General features: G+C 33.1%; 1 protein-coding gene across 1 annotated transcript in view; it reads right to left on the bottom strand.

Annotated features, from left to right (window-relative positions):
* Nucleotides 1–20,433, bottom strand: part of csmd3a (CUB and Sushi multiple domains 3a) — a 685,206-nt gene that overhangs the window by 89,715 nt on the left and 575,058 nt on the right. The window contains exons 58-59 of the mRNA XM_056474744.1: nucleotides 14,591–14,767; nucleotides 6,669–6,848 (exon numbers count right to left, since the gene is read on the bottom strand). Coding sequence (XP_056330719.1) covers nucleotides 6,669–6,848; nucleotides 14,591–14,767 — 357 coding nt within the window. The remainder of the gene's footprint in view (nucleotides 1–6,668; nucleotides 6,849–14,590; nucleotides 14,768–20,433) is intronic.

Here is a 20,433-nt window from a genome sequence, read left to right as displayed (position 1 = left end):
AAACTGTCAATTAAACATACGAGGCAGAATTCAGTTCAGTTATTTACTGTAAATAATATGCTGAACTAAACACATTATAGTATATAACAGCTAAAACAAAAAAATCCAATAAAACCACATGTTTACATGTTTAAAATACTAAAGTAATTCATAGTAAAGAGAAATATTTTGACATAAGCATTATGCATATTGTATATATATTTACAACTCTTCATTGATAAATTACACTACATAATGCAGTAATTTATAGTAGTACTTACTATAAATTACTAAAGTATTTTTTATCTAAGTTATTGCATCTTAACATGTACTGCTCGAGGTATGCTCACAAAAAATCCTGCTTTAGAAATAACTCCTCTCCCTCAGTCATCTTTCCATCAAGGAAGTTTCTCCTGTTAGCCTAATTTGGTTGGCGACATCACCGACCAGAGGTGGCAGTAACGCACCAAAACGTTTGTTGTCAACCACCGTAAAACAGGAAGAAGAAGAAATCATGATTCTCGCCATCATATGGATTTACTTTCATCGGCTAGACACTGGCCTCACAGCCCTGTGAATGTCAGTGCCGTCACTTATTGATCCGCGATTTGTAAATGTAGCTTTGTGGATGCTACTGCGCTACTTGACTAATAAAATAGCTGCCCAACACTGAACCCTGATAATGAACGGTTACATTCTTTTAAACAATCACAGCTTGTTTACTTACTCTTTTTAACTTGTGAAATTTAAACATTTGTGAAAATGGCAACTGTTTTGGTTTGTGTGTTTGTTGATTGTTAATATTGTAAATATATACACGGTAAGAGGCAGTAGGGGTTGGACGCCACTTTTCTTTTTGTAAATATTTTCACCTGTTTTTGTTAGTCAGGGAGACAGGTGTAGATTTTGTCTTTTTATTTCTGTTATTTTATTAGGTGCAGTAAGTTTCATTTGGGTGTTTAGTTAGTGTGTATTTTTGGTTTATTATTTTTCTGTGGGTTCACCCCGAGGTATTTGGCTTCATGTTTTTCTTGGTGATAAAAAAAAAAAAAAAGACAAAAAAAAAAAAAAAAGACAAATAAAGAGACCCTACACAAAGGGGTTATTAAAAGTGAATTTTATTTGTCGGGTGTTGTTTTATGTTGCGGCCTTGACCCTAGACCAGGGTCGTAACAAATAGCACTATAGGAATTTATTGCTACCTAAATTACCAACAATTATACATGGAACTAATATCAGTAAATTAACAGTTATGAAAAACAATCTGAGCTAGCAATTTAATTTGAATGTGTTGAGTGAAGCCTGCAGCCACTGCTCTTTTGAGTCACTTTTTAAGAATTGCTAAAAGTTGCCAAACGAATGTAAAAATTGCAAAATTTGTTGCTAGGTGCTTTTTGAAAAAAAAAAATTGCTAGGCTAGTATGAAAAGTTGCTAAATCTAGCAACAAAATTGCTAAATTGGCAACACTGAGCACAGCGGATTATTGACTCAGAAGTAAACGCCCACAATTCTGATTAGACAGTTTTGCATTTTTTCAAGAGTTTTAAAGGTCAGCAGTGCACACCAATGTAAATAGATTGTGTGTTTAACAGCCCACATATTCCAGAGATGGACACTGCTCTGAATGCAAACATGCTGAGTAAATGTAATTGTGTGTATCCGTGGTTGTGGTTAGAAAATGATGTGGAATCAATGGGTGGAGTTAAACAGGTAGTGCTGTAGAAGCAGTGGGTTTGGCTAAATAGTGATGTAGAATTGATGGGCGGAGCTAAATGGGCAGTAATGTAGAAGCAGTGGATGTGGCGAAATAGACAGTAGTGTAGAATTGATGGGCAAGCTAAACCAGCAGTGATGTGAAAGCAGTGGGTGTGGTTTAATAGGCAGTGATGTAGAATTGATGGGCAGAGCTAAATGGGCAGTGATGTAGAAGCAGTAGGTGTGGCTAAATAGATAGTAATGTGGAATTGATGGGCAAGCTAAACCAGCAGTGATGTGAAAGCAGTGGGTGTGGTTTAATAGGCAGTGATGTAGAATTGAGGGGCGGAGCTAAATGGGCAATGCTGTAGAAGCTGTGGGTGTGGGTAAATAGGCAATGATGTAGAATTGATGGGCAGAGCTAAACAACCAATGTTGTTGAAGAAGTGGTTGTGGCTATATAGGCAGTGATGTAGAATTGAGGAGTAGAGCTACACAGGCAGTGATACAGATTCAGTGGGTTTAGCTAAATAGGCAGTGATGTGGAATCGATAGGCAGAGTTAAATAGGCAGTGCTGTAGGAGCATTGAATGTCGCTAATTAGGTAGCGAAGTAGGATCAATGGGCAGAGCTAAATGGGCAGTGACGTAGAAGCAGTAGGTGTGGCTAAATAGACAGTAGTGTAGAATTGATGGGCAAGCTAAACCAGCAGTGATGTGAAAGCAGTGGGTGTAGTTTAATAGGCAATGATGTAGAATTGAGGGGGCGGAGCTAAATGGGCAATGCTGTAGAAGCAGTGGGGGTGGGTAAATAGGCAACGATGTACAATTGATGGGTGGAGCTAAACAGGCAGGGATGTAGAAGCAGTGGGTGTGGCTAAACAGGCAATGATGTAGAATCGATGGGCGGAGCTAAACAACCAATGTTGTTAAAGAAGTGGTTGTGGCTATATAGGCAGTGATGTAGAATTGAGGAGTAGAGCTACACAGGCAGTGATACAGATTCAGTGGGTGTAGCTAAATAGGCAGTGATGTAGAATCGATAAGTAGAGTTAAATAGGCAGTGCTGTAGGAGCATTGAATGTCGCTAATTAGGTAGCAAAGTAGGATCAATGGGCAGAGCTAAATGGGCAGTGATGTAGAAGCAGCAGGTGTGGCTAAAAGGGCAGTGATGTAGCAGGAGTGGGTGTGGGTGTGGCTAAATAGGCAGTGATGTAGAATTGAGGGGCAGAGCTAAACAGACAGCGATGTACAAGCAGTGGGTGTGGCTAAATAGGCAGCGGTGTAAAATCAATGGGCGGAGCTAAACAGGCAGTGGTGTAGAAGCAGTGGATGTGGCTAAATAGGCAGCGATGTAGAAGCAATGGGCGGAGCTATACAGGCAGTGATGTAGAAGCAGTGGGTGTGGTTTAATAGGCAGTGATGTGTAATAGAAAGGCTAAGTTAGAGTGACGTAGAAGCAGTGGGTGTGGCTAAATGGACAGTGATGTAGAATTGATGTGCGGAGCTAAACTGGCAGTGATAAGCAGTGAATGTGGCCAAATAGGAAGTCATGTAAAATCAATGGGCGGAGCTAAACTGGCTGTGATATAGAAGCAGTGGTGTGGCTAAATGGGCAGTGACACAGAATCAATGGGACGAACAAAATGAGCAGTGATGTAGAATCAATGGGAGGAGCTAAATGAGCAGTGATGTAGAAGTAGGCGTTGATCTTTCTCTGTGGAGGCGGAGTTTAGCCACACTAATACATAATGAACATTCCATAACCTGTAGTTTACTTAAGAGAGAGTTCTGAGAAGATGTTTTAAAGCACAAAGACGTCCTATATGTTAAAAGAGCAAACCAATTTTGATTTCTCTGTTCATGACCCCAATTAACAAACAAAATGAGTTGAGTGCAGAAAAACAGGTCTGGATATTCATGCTCATATTCGTCAATTACCAACTTTGTAATGAGGATAACATATCAACACTTCAAGCAACTGTCAATAGTGTCTGAGCACTAATGAGAATGCAGAAGGAAGAAAAGTTTCCTATCAGTGATTTTTTTTTTGGCGGATATGAGCAAAATCTGATCATAAAATTTATAAATAATGTCTGAAAGCAGAGTACTGACAGAAATGACACCCATCACAAAGCCAAGATGAAATCCAGTGGAAAAAAAGCTGTGAAATGTACAAAGGTATTCAAATTAAACAGTGTCGTTATCTAGTCAAGGGAGAATGGCTGGATGTGATTATGGATTTTTCACACTAAATGTGTAAAAACATTTATAGCTATGAATAAGTAATATTAAATATAAAAAATGTTTTAATTGGTCATTTTAAAGGGGACCTATTATGCAAAAATCCCAATTATAAGGACTTGTGTGGCAACAGTGTGTGAATATAGCCAGCCTCTAATGGTAAAAAATAATTAATATTTTTTTAATAATCACACTTAACAAAAAAAAAACAATCTGCAGAAACACTTTAATCAACATTCTTCCTTTGTACATGTCATCAGAGGGGGAAAGCCCCGCCCATTATTGATGATCTCTCCCTCATTAGCATAAACAACTCTGGGTGAGAAGCAGCCGTCCGCCATTAGAGTTTTGAATCTGTCACTATGCTGACACATAGGTGCTTATAGCTCCACCCCTTTATGAAAAGAGGGCTGGGAGCATGTTCTCATTTGAATTTAAAGCGACAGTCACTAAATCAGCACAATTTGGATCAAAGCCTAAAAGGGGCAGTTCAAAGAGTTATAAAACATTAATTGTGGGGCATTTGGAGCTGAAATTTCACACGCACATTCTAGGGGACATCAGAGACTTATTTTATATCTTGCAAAAAATACCATAATTGGTCCCCATTAAAACCTAAACTTAATTTTATAAAATAAATGAAAACTTCTAGTTAAAAATTTTATATAAAAAATTAAATGATTTAATAATACTCATTACAACCAATATTAATAAACATTTCGGTCACACTTTATTTTGATGGTCCGCTTGTTGAATTTAAGTTACATTGCATCTACATGTCAACTAATTCTCATTAGATTATAAGTAGACTGTTAGGTTGGGTTAGGGTTAGTGTAAGTTGACATGTACTTGCGAAGTTTCTTATAGTCAGTTAAATGTCTGTTGAAGGAGCAGTATCAGCAGATATTAAGCAGACAGTCTACTAATACTCAAATGGACCATCAAAATAAAGTGTTACAAATATTTTCTTAATCAATTATTAATACTTAAATGAATCTTACTTGTTGCTGTTGCATAAAGATAGCAAGATAACTAGAAAGTCCAAAGAAATAAACTTTGAAAGTTAAATAAATAGTAAATATTCTTAAAATATTTTTAAAACATTTTAAATTCATTCATTCATTCATTCATTTTCTTTTCGGCTTGGTCTCTTTATTAATCAGGGGTCACCACAGCAGAATGAACCGCCAACTTATCCAGCACATGTTTTACGCAGCGGATGCCCTTCCAGCCATACACACTCATTCACACACATACACTACAACAATTTAGCCTATCCAGTTCACCTATACCACATGTCTTTGGACTTGTGGGGGAAACTAGACAAATAATAAGCTAATAAATAATATTTGTTGCTGTTACAGTAATAAAGTAAATGATGTTTAAAAAAAAGAGCATGTATTATAAAAAGGCAATAAGTATAAACAGCAATGTCGCTAGAAAGGGAAAGTTAGGATGCCATTTTGGGAACCCTAGAGATACTATTAGGAACACCCCCCCCCCCCCCCCCCACACACACACACACACACAAACATACACATTTTCACTTATGTCCGTGACACCAAGCACAACACCCCCTCCCCCCCCCTCACTTTCGTTTGTACACCACCCCCACCCCCTGGTCTTCTTTCATAGGGCCCCTGACTATTAATATACATTATCTTGTCTTAAAATTAAATATTAATATGAAATGTGAATTACATTTTAAATAAAAGTTTATCATTAGACATTTAAAACTGTACAAGTGTTTGACAAAAAGTCAATAAATTAATAAGACAAACAAACCAATAAATAAATGAATCTTACTTGCTGCTGTTGCATAAAGATAGCAAGATAACTAGAAAGTCCAAAGAAATAAACTTTGAAAGTTAAATAAACGGTAAATATTCTTAAAATATTTTAAAAACATTTTAAATTCATTCATTCATTTTCTTTTTAGCTTAGTCCCTTTATTAATCTGGGGTCACCACAGCGGAAGGAACCATCAATTTATCTAGCATATGTTTTACGCAGCGGTTGCCCTTCCAGCTGCAACCCATCACTGGGAAACACCCATACAGACATTCACACACATACACTATAGACAATTTAGCCTATCCTATTCATCTATACCACATGTTTTTGGACTTATGGGGAAAACCGAAGCAGGAAACACACGTGAACACTGACCACACATGCAAACTGACCCAGCTGGGGCTCGAACCAGCGACCTTCTTGCTGTGAGGCGATTGTGCAACCCTCTGCGCCCTCTATAAAAGTTTTTTTGTACAATGTAAGCTCAAAATAAACAAATAATAATAAAAAACTTGATTTACTTAAGACATAAATATACAACTAATTCACATTTAAATAAGACATTTTTATGATATTAATTCGCATGTAAACAAATTAAATAAAAACATTTAAAACTCTACAAATACCATAGAAAACATGTTCGAACAATTATTAATGGATATGATTTGTGACAGGATTTCTGGTTATGGCCTCTTTGGATGAGCTCAGTAACGGCCTGTATATAAGAAGTCAGCAAGAAGAGTGTTACCAATTATTCACAAAATCTCTGTCTCTCTGACGATTAACCCCTATTCTTTGATTTCTCCCTTCACAAACAATGACAATCCATTTACAATGCAACACCTCCTGGCGTCTACAGAGCAGCATCTGTTTGTGTCTGTGGGACTCAACAACTCGGCAAACCACCAGAAAGGCTCAGGATCTGGATTTTAAGGAATCATCTGAAGACTCTTTACCTTGGCAGGATGGTAAAGAGCCGCTCCAGGTGCCGTTGTGGGTGCAGGTGCGAATCGCAGAGCTCCCGTTCTCCATCATGAATCCTGGCTGGCAGGAATACGACACGTTGTGGCCGACGGTGAAATCCTCGCCAGATCTCAGACCGCTGGCAGGAACGCCTGAATCTCCACAGCTGATCACTGTAAGAGAAGATCGAATGCTTTATGGACATGTGCAGTCAGAATTATTAGCCCCTTTATATTTTTCCTACAACTTGTGTTTTAAATCTGTTTTAATAACTCATTTCTAATAACTGATTTCTTTTATCTTTACCATGATGACAGGACATAATATGTCACTGAATTTTATTCAGGATTCTAGCATTCAGCTTAAAGTGCAATTTAAAGGCTAACTAGGGTAATTAGGCAAGTTATTGTATAACAGTGGACAGTAACAGTGGTTTGTTCTGTAGGAAAAAAAAACAGCAAAATAAAATAGCACAAAAAAAAGGCAAAATAACAAAGCAAAATAAAATTTAATAAAATAAAATAAAACAAGTTAAATTAAAACAAAACACAATAAAGCAAAACAAAATATAATTTAAAATAAAATAAAGTAAAATAAATTTTAAATTAAAATAAAAAAAAATTAAAAGTAAATACCATACAATAAAATCAAATAATAAATTAAATAAAATTAAATAAAAAAATAAGATTAAAATTAAATAAAAATTAAATTAAAAGGCAATAAAGATAATAAGATCTAATAAAAAATAAAATTAAATTAAATAATTTAAAAAAGTCAAATCTATGAAATAAAACAAAACAAAATAAAATAAAGCAAAATTAAATAAAAAAAATTTAATAAAAATGGAATTAGTAAATACAATACAATAAAATCCAACAATAAATGAAATAAAAAAAAATAATAAATTAAATTAAATAAAAAGTACATACAATAAATTCTAATAAAAATAAAATAAAAAATAAACATACAACTAAACTAAAAAGTTCATAAAATATAACAAAACAAAATCCAATACAATAGAGCAAAATAAAATAATAAAAAATAAAATAAATAAAATAAACTAAAATAGCAAAATAAAATAAAGCAAAATGAATAAAAAAAATAAATGAAATAAAACGTAAATACTAAAATAAAATAAAAATTCAATTAAAAGTTCATAAAATTCCTAAATTAACACAGGATCCTTGTCATTCATTTACAATCTTTGTTATAACCTACACTTAAAGACTGCTCTAAAATGGTGTATTGTACTTTTTTTTTTTACCTATTTATGTTTTTTTATATTAATTCCTTTGTTACTTTCCATTTTCAAGACTGTACACTCTCTGTAACACATTTTATATGTTTTGATGTTAATATTTTGTGAATGTGCGCATACAATAAAAAAAGTACATAAAGTAAAATAAAATAAAACAAAATACAATACAACAGAGCAAAATAAAGTAAAATTAAAAATAAAATAATTAAAATTAAATAAAATAGCAAAATAAAATAAAGCAAATAAATTAAAAATAAAATTAAATAAAATTAAATAAAAAAATTTAATTAAATGTAATATAATAAAATAAAATAAAATTAAATTTAAATTAACAAGTAAATATAATACATTAAAAATAATAAAATCCAGATTATAAGCAAATAAAATAAAATTAAATTTAAATTAAAAAATAAAATAAAATAAAATAAAATAAAATAAAATAAAATAAAATAAAATAAAATAAAATAAAATAAAATAAAATAAAATAAAATAAAATAAAATGCGGATCCCCTTTTGAGAATAGGAATGACAACGCATTATGAACATATACATCTGGAAACACTGACACTATTATTCAAGTGGCTTTCTACAAGTAGCCTAAACACACAGCATCATTAAACTGTTTTTTATGTTTATGGTCTGCAAGGGAATGAAAACTAAAAGTGTTGCTCCAGTTACAGCTCTGCCTCTCGCATTTATAGTTTAATGGTCAAGCCTCGGGGGTTAGACGCTACAGATGAAAAATCACATTTCAGAACAATATAAACAACATTTAGACTGTCAAAGCATTATTGGTGTGACTCAGTCAAGCAGCTTGTGTTTATTGCATTCATAATACCATAAATATTGTAATATAGTATAGAATACAATCAGTTTATTGATTACTATCACTCGTACTCTTACTAAGTATTAAAACTTGGAATTAAACCTGTCCTGAGTTTATGCCTTATTCATGTTTAATTGAATTTTTTTATGTTAGGAAAATATTAGTAAGGCCATGTTTCACCATGAAAGCTTGTTTTCACCAGAAAATATATATTCTGTATATTATATATATATATATATATATATATATATATATATATATATATATATATAGGGTAATTAGGCAAGTTATTGTATAATGATGGTTTGTTCTGTAGACTATCGAAAACATATATAGCTTAAAGGGCTAATAATTTTGACCTTAAAATGATGTTTAAGAAATAAAAAACTGCTTTTATTCTAGCCAAAATAAAACAAATAAAACTTTCTTCAGAAGAAAAAATATTATCAGAAATACTGTGAAAATTTCCTTGCTCTGTTAAACATCATTTGGAAAATATTTTAAAAAAGAAAAAAAAATCTGATGGGGGCTAATAATTCTGACTTCACTTACAAAGAAGGCAGTCTTTATGCCATCATTGGTTGATCATTAGAAAAACTTTGCATTCGATCGTTTTTAACTGGCTTCTGATGACTGACAGACAGCTTCTTTGTTTTTAATTATCTATATATTTATTTATGCAGGAATTTGTGGATTTTTATATACATTTCTTTATGTATTTGCATATTTATTTATTTATTGTTTTATTTATGAAGGAAATTATGGATTTTTTAATTTATTTATATATTTGCGTATTTATTTATTTATTTATTTATTGTTTTGCAGGTTTCGCCCTCCATATATTTCAGCGGTCGCCACAGTGGTATGAGCCGGCAATTTTAATTGAATTGAATTGAATTTAAATTTTATTTAAAGAAAGGCCACATTCAAGGCCACATTACACATTGAAAGTTTGTTTTCACCAGAGGATAAAGAAATATATGAAATATATATTGTTTTAAAAATGTTATTTTATTTTATTTTATTAAAATCTGACTTTTATTCAGCAAGGTCACATTTCACCATGAATGCTCGTTTTCATCAGAAAATAAAGAAACATAATATTCTGAATACACAATTCTAAAGTTAAATTTCTCACATTTTTAAATGTGTTTTTTTTTTCAATTATTCCTACGTTTTCAACTTTATTTTGTGCATATCTATGTATTCTTCCTTCCTTACGATTCTGACTTTATTTTCTGCAATTCTGTCTTTATTACTGGCATTTACTTGGAGTTTATCATCTCACAATTAAGACTTTTTAATCTCACAACATCTTGCAATTTTTAAAACTCACAATTTCAACTTTTTCCCTTACGATCACAAACACACACTACGGACAATTTAGCTTATTCAATTCACATATTCCACATGTCTTTGGACTGTTGGGGAAACCGGAGCACCCGGAGGAAACACACGCCAACACAGGGATGCAAACATGCAAACAGAAATGCCAACTGACCCAGCTGGGACTCAAACTAGCGATCTTCTTGCTGTGAGGCGACAGTGCTGACCACTGAACCACTGTGTCACCACCAGAGAATAAGATATATAATGACTGTGAATTTTGACATTTAAAAATTTTATTCAATTTTATTTATTTTTAAATTTATTTTGTTTGACATTTCATTTAAATTTTATTTTATTTTAGGAAAATACGACTTATTCAGCAAAGGTCACATAACACAACAAAAGCTTGTTTTCACCAGAAAATTAAAAAAACATAATAATTGCAAATTTTTACTTTTTTAATTTCATTTAATCAAATAAAAATGTATATTTTATTTATTATTAGTAGTATTATTTTTTATTTCACAGTTCAATTTAATTTGAGCAAACTATTGCTAGAATATATATATAAGGCCACATAACACAATGAAAATTTATTTTCGATAACATTTTGTTTTAAATTTTGATTTGATTTGATGAAAATATTGCTTTATCTCACATTGTTAAATGTATATTGAGTTTAAATTGAGTTTTTTTCTTGTAATTAGTTCATTCATTCATTCATTTTCTTTGACTTAGTCCTTATTTTATTTTATTATTATTATTATCTTTTTGACATTTCATTAAAATTTTATTTTACAAAAATAAGACTTATTCAGCAAGGCCACATACCACCACAAAGGCTTGTTTTTCACCAGAAATTTAAGAAATATTTAATTATTGCAAATTTTGACTTTTTTTTCAATTTAATTTTATTTATTTATTTTATTTATTATTAGTAGTATTATTTTTATTTTACAGTTCAATTTAAATTAATTTGATTTCATTTTTATTTTATTTTATTTAATGAAAATACTGCTTTATCTCACATTTCTAAATGTATATTGAGTTTATACTCTTTTTTTATTTTTATTTTTTTATTTTTATTATTTCTACAATTTCAACTTTATTTTATGCATATACAGACTTCAGACAATTCTGTCTTTATTTTTTGCTATTTTTCCATTTACTTGGAGTTTATCATCTCACAATTCAGACATTTTCATTTTTAAAATTCACAATTTTGACTTTTCCCTCACAATTCAGGCTTTATTTCTATAGCAATTCTGATATTTAATCTCACAATTTTGACTTCCCCTCACAATTTCAGCTTTAGCGCAATTCTGACTTTCTAAAAAGCTCATTTATTTCTGACATTTGCAGGTTTACAGGCATGCCTAATTCCTTGCCATTTTGAGCGAATATTTTCCAATTTGAGCTTACTATATTTTTCTTCTCAAAACTGTGGCTTTAATTCTTTATAAACACTTTAATCAGGTTTTGATTTCATAGACTTTCTCGCAAATTCACAAATCCCCAAGAAACTATTTAACATGATGAATAATGCACAATAAGACCGCAAATGTGCTTTCACATCCAGATCTATTAGCCTGAATTAGCATTACCTAGACTGATATGATGTCCTCAGTCACGTGGCATTTCAAAAATAGACAACGGCTGCCATTGATCTGACCAAAATCGAACGCTAAAGTGGATGTAAATGCAGTTCAATGGGGGGCGGTGCTTATTTTTTTGACCAATCAATGTCAGGCAAAAGGGCGTGTCTGACAGCATTCATCAATCGTGTTATTCTGAATTGACTTCACCTTTAACATCCACAGTTTATCTTGTCGTGTCAACAAAGAGCAGCACGTCGAAGCATTGAGTAATGTCATGTGAAAACCTCCGCTCATTATTTTCAGACTACTCCAACATCAATCTCGCATTATACGTCAGGCCCAGATTGATTCTGCCCGTCATTTCATCCTGCTATTACTTATACAGCGGCAGTAATAAATCTGGCTGCATTAATGAGATTTACTCACGAGGTGAACAGCGCAACAACAAACGCATGGTAAGATGGGTTGGCTAATTAGGAATGGGCGTCTTGTTATTTTGGAAAGACGAATGCTGTACAGATGCCAACATATAGAGAGAAACACATGTCGGGGATGGGGAGGATACACGTTAGGGCAAGGGGTTGTCATATATATCTCATATATATATATATATATATATATATATATATATATATTTGAAGATTGATTACATTAGAGTTAAAACTAAGTTGTATATAGTTAAAGTCAAAATTATTAGCTGTCCTGAATTATTAGCCCCCCTGTATATTTTTGTCCCCAATTTCTGTTTAACGAAGAGAAGATTTTTTCATCACATTTCTAAACATAATAGTTTTAATAACTCATCTCTAATAACTGATTTATTTGATCTGTGCCATGATGACAGTAAATAATATTTGACTAGATATTTTTCAAGACACTTCTATACAGCTTAAAGTGACATTTAAATGGTTAATTTGGTTAATTAGGCAAGTTGGAGTAATTAGGCAAATCATTGCATAACAGTGGTTTGTTCTGTAAACAATCGAATAAAATATATTGCTTAAGGGGGCTAATAACACTGACCTTAAAAAGATTCTTAAAAAATAAAAACTGCTTTTATCCTAGCAGAAATAAAACAAGAGACTTTCTACAGTAGAAAAAATATTATAGGAAATACTGTGAAAAAATTCTTGCTCTGTTAAACATTGCTTAAGAAATATTTGAAAAAGAAAAAAAAAAAACTAATTATTATTAGACTAATAATAAGGGCTTATTATTTTGCTCTCAACTGTTCATATTTAGTTGTAATGTTTAAAATATGTAAATAAGGCATTGTTTAACATTTCTAGTACATTAATCTAAAGTCAGGTTACAATTTTAGTTTAATTTTTTTACATTTTAACAGAAGGGATTTTGGGATGTCATTTTTTACTCCATAATTTAGAAAATACTATAAACAGTCAGATATAAATGTACATGTTCATATTTTGTGGTAGAATAAAATGTATATAATTAGGCAAATAAGGTATTATTAATTAAATGTGTTTATTTGCATACAAAAATCAGAAGTCAGGTTCAAAAGGATCTTTTTAATTTTTTTTTTAAAGTCAAATATTTTTACAGGGGGGGGTTTGTGAATCCTTTTTTATCTCTGCTAAATTGTGAAAACACTGCAAAAGGTAAGAAACAAATAAATGTTTTTGTTAAAATAAAATATATAATTAGGCAACAGATGTGTGAACATATTTGTATGTAAAAAAAAAAACCCTCCAAAACAGAGGTATGAATAAAACATTTGGTTTTAATTAAGACCTGCTCAAGTGAGAGATTCTCATTTTTAGAAAAGGTGAAATAAAAAATGTATATCATGATTGAAATTGGCAGACATAAATTGAAATATAGCTGCAAGCAGCAATTGCTGCGTTCAAGCAATGTCAGGTGAACAGGTGTTTTTGCAAAAATGTAGTTTTTATTCTTTAGTAAACCAATTTCAAGCCAATCGACATAGAAAAACTTAATTTTGTAATATTTTGACATTTGTAGTGGAAACAATTAGTTAAAGTAGTTAAGCACTGTCATGCTTCTTTAGAATTGTTATACTATATGCACTCCCTAGTGTCACGGTCACCAGTGATCGTAACTTCCTAGATCGCTGGTTTGCACATAAGAACTACAAATCTGCTTGTAAATGGACTACATATTCAGTCATGCCACACACACACTCACACCTGCTCCAAGTCTCTACTGATTACACTCACACCACCTGAGGATCGTCAAAGACTGATTACAAACACCATTTAAGCAGCACACACACTCATTCACACTGGCGAGTCTTGTTATCTGTAAAGTGACATTTCAACGCGTTCTCCTAGTCTTGTTTTCCTGTGTTTTGACCCTTGTCTTGTTTACCTAGTTCTCCCTGTCTGCCACCTGCCTTCTGACCTCTCGCCTGATACCTTTGACTACGATTCTGGACTGCCTTTATACATCTGTTTGCACCTGTGTTGACCATTGCTTGCCTGACTTTGATTAAACCTGCAAGTGGATCCAAACTTCAGTTGTCTGTGTCACTCCCCGTGTTACACCTTGGTTAAAGTTCTCTCCTACTGACTTGCTGAATGCCTCCTCAGCTGTCGTTTTGGACAAAAGTGTCTTCTAAATGACTAAATGTAAATATAAAGTTCAAAATTTCTGCTGAGGAAAGACGTACAAAACACTGTGCTAAATAAATACTTTTGGAATCATGTTCCTTGTAGGGCTTGAGCCAAGGATTTCAATGATATAAAGCACTAGGTGTTATGAATTACAATAATGCCTCATTTGCATATTTAAACATAACATTTTAGTAATGCAAAAAAGTTTGCAATTATTAATGTAATCAATCGACAAGGGAAGTATGACGATGGCTGTTCATTATTTATTTTAACCCTGTTCACTCTGTTGTGTTTTGTGAACTGTACTTACAGGTGCAGTTTGGCTCTCCTCCAGACCAGGTCCCGTTGGCCAGGCACTGTCGGGTGGGTGAACCGGAGAGCCGATATCCCTCCACACATGAGTAGATGATGGAGTGGGAGAAGGTGGTGCCAGAAACATGAGACACACGTCCATTAGCCGGAGTCCCAGGATTCCCACACTGAACAGCTATTAGGTGGAGAGAGAAAAACAAAACAAGTGAATTAGAAGAGAAATCACATGTCCAGCTGGGTCTTTCCCTCTAATGCAGGATTTTTTCCAACTGTGGATTTTGAAAAATGTACATGATTATAGTTAAAGGCTGTTTTTGGTCAAATGACAAACAGTAGAAGTTTAGAAATCAAACAGAAAGTGCTTAGTGCAGGGGTCTGGAACCTTTTTTCAGCATAGAGCCATTTCTAATTTTTTTGGCAAATGCATTTTTTTAAAGAGCCATTAGGTGTCGCGATTCAAGTTGAAATGTCCTTTTATTCTTATTCTTATTCATTTTGCTGTAAAAAAATCAGTAAAAAGGTAATTGTAATTGTATTTTCAATAGGAAACAGATTTTTTTTTTAACAGTTTTAAAATATTATTGAAGGAAGACAGCTGGAGAGCCACATATTTTTGGTCAAAGAGTCACATTCAATTTAATTCAATTCACCTTTATTTGTATAGCGCTTTTACAATGTAGATTGTGTCAAAGCAGCTTCACATAAAAGGTCATAGTAAATAGGAACAGTGTAGTTCAGTTTGTAGTGTTTAAGTTCAGTTCAGTTTAGCTCAGTTCAGTGTGGTTTAATAATCACTACTGAGAGTCCAAATATTGAAGAGCAAATCCAACTAGATATTAAAGTTTGAGGACAAACTTTATGGTGGCTTGAAAAGCCGAGTCTAAAAGTTTGAAGTCGTTTTAAAGTGTAAATAACTGAAGCAGTTTTTATGAAGTTTGAAACAGTCGTCATAGATAAATACATATATGTTAGCATGTTTCTAGGTTGTTGCTAGGCAGTTGCTAAAGTATTCTGAGTGGTTGCTAGGCAGTTGCTAACATCAATTAGCATGATTCTAGCATTAATTAGCATGTTACTAGCTTGTTTCTAGCATGAATTAACATGTTACTAGCATGAATTAGCAAGTAACTAGCATGATTGTGACATAAATTAGCATGTAACTAGCATGATTCTACCATGAATTAACATGATTCGAGCATGAATTAGCATGTAACTAGCATGATTCTAGCATGAATTAGCATGATTCTAGCATGAATTAGCATGTAACTAGCATGATTATAGCATGAATTAGCATGTTACTAGCATGTTTCTAGCATGAATTAGCATGTTACTAGCATGTTTCTAGCATGATTTAGCATGTTATTAGCATGATTCTAGCATGAATTAGCATGTTTCTAGCATGAATTAGCATGTTATTAGCATGATTCTAGCATGAATTAGCATGTTACTAGCATGATTCCAGCATGATTTAGCATGTTACTAGCATGTTTCTAGCATGAATTAGCATGTTACTAGCATGATTCTAGCATGAATTAGCATGTTATTAGCATGCTTCTAGCATGAATTAGCATGTTACTAGCATGTTTCTAGCATGAATTAGCATGTTACTAGCATGTTTCTAGCATGAATTAGCATGTTACTAGCATGTTTCTAGCATGAATTAGCATGTTATTAGCATGATTCTAGCATGAATTAGCATGTTACTAGCATGATTCTAGCATGAATTAGCATGTTACTAGCATGTTTCTAGCATGAATTAGCATGTTACTAGCATGATTCTAGCATGAATTAGCATGTTATTAGCATGATTCTAGCATGTTACTAGCATGATTCTAGCATTAATTAGCATGTTACTAGCATGATTCTAGCATGGATTAGCATGTAACTAGCATGATTCTAGCATGAATTAGCATGTTACTAGCATGTTTCTAGCATGAATTAGCATGTTATTAGCATGATTCTAGCATGAATTAGCATGTTACTAGCATGTTTCTAGCATGAATTAACATGTTACTAGCATGTTTCTAGCATGAATTAGCATGTTACTAGCATGTTTCTAGCATGAATTAGCATGTTATTAGTATGATTCTAGCATGAATTAGCATGTTTCTACCATGAATTAGCATGTTATTAGCATGATTCTAGCATGAATTAGCATGTTACTAGCATGATTCTAGCATGAATTAGCATGTTACTAGCATGTTTCTAGCATGAATTAGCATGTTACTAGCATGATTCTAGCATGAATTAGCATGTTACTAGCATGATTCTAGCATGAATTAGCATGTTACTAGCATGATTCTAGCATGAATTAGCATGTTACTAGCATGATTCTAGCATGGATTAGCATGTTACTAGCATGATTCTAGCATGGATTAGCATGTTACTAGCATTTTTCTAGCATGAATTAGCATGTTACTAGCATGTTTCTAGCATGAATTAGCATGTTGTTAGCATGATTCTAGCATGAATTAGCATGTTTCTAGCATGAATTAGCATGTAACTAGCATGATTCTAGCATTAATTAGCATGTAACTAGCATGTTACTAGCATGATTCTAGCATGAATCAGCTTGTTTCTAGCAGGAATTAGCATGTTGTTAGCATGATTCTAGCATGAATTAGCATGTTACTAGCATGACTAGCATGTCACTATCGTGTTGCTAGCACCTTTCTAGCAAGATTAGCATGTCAGTAGGATGTTAAAACTGTTAGCGTGTGTTAGAATAGCTAGTCACAGTCTCTGGGACAGTTGCTAGGGTGCTGAAATTGGTTGCTAGGGAGTGGCTGGTAAGTTTAAAGGTAATCAGTGATTGGCTGCTGGCTAGACTGAGTTGAATGAGGCCAGACTCTAGTCTGTAGGACAGTCTGATGCAGAGTTATGAGCTCACAAAGGTTGATCCAATGTTAAGTCAATGGGAGTCTTTTACAATGGAAGTCTATGGGACAGTTGCTAGGGTGCTGTAAATGGTTGCTAGGGAGTGGCTAGTAAGTTAAAAAGTCATCAGTTATTGGCTGCTGGCTAGACTGAGTTACATGAGTCCAGTTAGAAGTCTGTAGGACAGTCTGATGCAGAGTTATGAGCTCACAAAGTTTGACCCAATGTTAAGTCAATGGGACTTTTGGGATTTTTCTGGGTCGTTTTTCAGAAAACCCAAGGTCGGATCAGTTAGAAAAGATATAGCAACCCGAGTCAGACCAGTTCGAAGGTTTGACGAAAGTTTGAAGTATGTAGCTTGAAAGGCCTAGGAGGAGATACACTTAGAAATTAGTCTCAGAAGAAGAAGAAGAAGAAGAAGAAGAACTAGATATTAAAGTTTGAGGACAAACTTTATGGTGGCTTGAAAAGCCGAGTCTGAATTAGCATGTTACTAGCATGAATTAGCAAGTAACTAGCATGATTCTAACATAAATTAGCAAGTAACTAGCATGATTCTAGCATGAATTAGCATGTTACTAGCATGTTTCTAGCATGAATTAGCATGATTCTAGCATGAATTAGCATGTTACTAGCATGTTTCTAGCATGAGTTAGCATGTTACTAGCATGTTTCTAGCATGAATTAGCATGTTACTAGCATGATTCTAGCATGAATTAGCATGTTACTAGCATGTTTCTAGCATGAATTAGCATGTTATTAGCATGATTCTAGCATGAATTAGCATGTTACTAGCATGATTCTAGCATGAATTAGCATGTTACTAGCATGTTTCTAGCATGAATTAACATGTTACTAGCATGATTCTAGCATGAATTAGCATGGTACTAGCATGATTCTAGCATGAATTAGCATGTTATTAGCATGATTCTAGCATGAATTAGCATGTTACTAGCATGATTCTAGCATGAATTAGCATGTTACTAGCATGATTCTAGCATGAATTAACATGTTACTAGCATGATTCTAGCATGAATTAGCATGTTATTAGCATGATTCTAGCATGAATTAGCATGTTACTAGCATGATTCTAGCATGAATTAGCATGTTACTAGCATGATTTTAGCATGAATTAGCATGTTACTAGCATGATTCTAGCATGGATTAGCATGTAACTAGCATGATTCTAGCATGAATTAGCATGTTACTAGCATGATTCTAGCATGGATTAGCATGTAACTAACATGATTCTAGCATGAATTAGCATGTTACTAGCATGTTTCTAGCATGAATTAGCATGTTATTAGCATGATTCTAGCATGAATTAGCATGTTACTAGCATTATTCTAGCATGAATTAGCATGTTACTAGCATGTTTCTAGCATGAATTAGCATGTTACTAGCATGATTCTAGCATGAATTAGCATGTTACTAGCATGTTTCTAGCATGAATTAGCATGTTATTAGCATGATTCTAGCATGAATTAGCATGTTTCTAGCATGAATTAGCAAGTTATTAGCATGAATTAGCATGTTATTAGCATGATTCTAGCATGAATTAGCATGTTACTAGCATGATTCTAGCATGAATTAGCATGTTACTAGCATGACTAGCATGTCACTATCGTGTTGCTAGCACCTTTCTAGCAAGATTAGCATGTCAGTAGGATGTTAAAACTGTTAGCGTGTGTTAGAATAGCTAGTCACAGTCTCTGGGACAGTTGCTAGGGTGCTGAAATTGGTTGCTAGGGAGTGGCTAGTAAGTTTAAAGGTAATCAGTGATTGGCTGCTGGCTAGACTGAGTTGAATGAGGCCAGACTCTAGTCTGTAGGACAGTCTGATGCAGAGTTATGAGCTCACAAAGGTTGATCCAATGTTAAGTAAATAGGAGTCTTTTACAATGGAAGTCTATGGGACAGTTGCTAGGGTGCTGTAAGTGGTTGCTAGGGAGTGGCTAGTAAGTTAAAAAGTCATCAGTTATTGGCTGCTGGCTAGACTGAGTTAAATGAGTCCAGTTAGAAGTCTGTAGGACAGTCTGATGCAGAGTTATGAGCTCACAAAGTTTGACCCAATGTTAAGTCAATGGGACTTTTGGGATTTTTCTGGGTCGTTTTTCGGAAAACCCAAAGTCGGATCAGTTAGAAAAGATATAGCAACTCGAGTCAGACCAGTTCGAAGGTTTGACGAAAGTTTGAAGTATGTAGCTTGAAAGGCCTAGGAGGAGATACACTTAGAAATTAGTCTCAGAAGAAGAAGAAGAAGAATAATAATAAGTTTAAGATAGATAACAGTATGCTGGCTTTTCAAGCCACCATAATAACTAGATTATTAAAGTTCGTCGAGACAAACTTTGAGGCTGGCTTGACAAAGCCTTGGTTATAGTTTAAAAAAAGAATGGATAGATAGATAGATAGATAGATAGATAGATAGATAGATAGATAGATAGATAGATAGATAGATAGATAGATAGATAGATAGATAGATAGATAGATAGATAGATAGATAGATAGATAGATAAAAACAGTTTATAGATAGATAGATAGATAGATAGATAGATAGATAGATAGATAGATAGATAGATAGATAGATAGATAGATAGATAGATAGATAGATAGATAGATAGATAGATAGATAGATAGATAAAAACAGTTGATAGATAGATAGATAGATAGATAGATAGATAGATAGATAGATAGATAGATAGATAGATAGATAGATAGATAGATAGATAGATAGATAGATAGATAGATAGATAGATAGATAGATAGATAGATAGATAAAAACAGTTTAAAGATAGATAGATAGATAGATAGATAGATAGATAGATAGATAGATAGATAGATAGATAGATAGATAGATAGATAGATAGATAGATAGATAGATAGATAGATAGATAGATAGATAGATAGATAGATAGATAGATAGATAGATAAAAACAGTTTATAGATAGATAGATAGATAGAT

This window comes from Danio aesculapii, chromosome 16 (genome assembly GCF_903798145.1).
Source record: "Danio aesculapii chromosome 16, fDanAes4.1, whole genome shotgun sequence".
Taxonomy (NCBI): Eukaryota; Metazoa; Chordata; class Actinopteri; order Cypriniformes; family Danionidae; genus Danio; species Danio aesculapii.
Note: the sequence above shows the minus strand (reverse complement) of the source record. Positions and strands in the feature narration are given on the sequence as shown.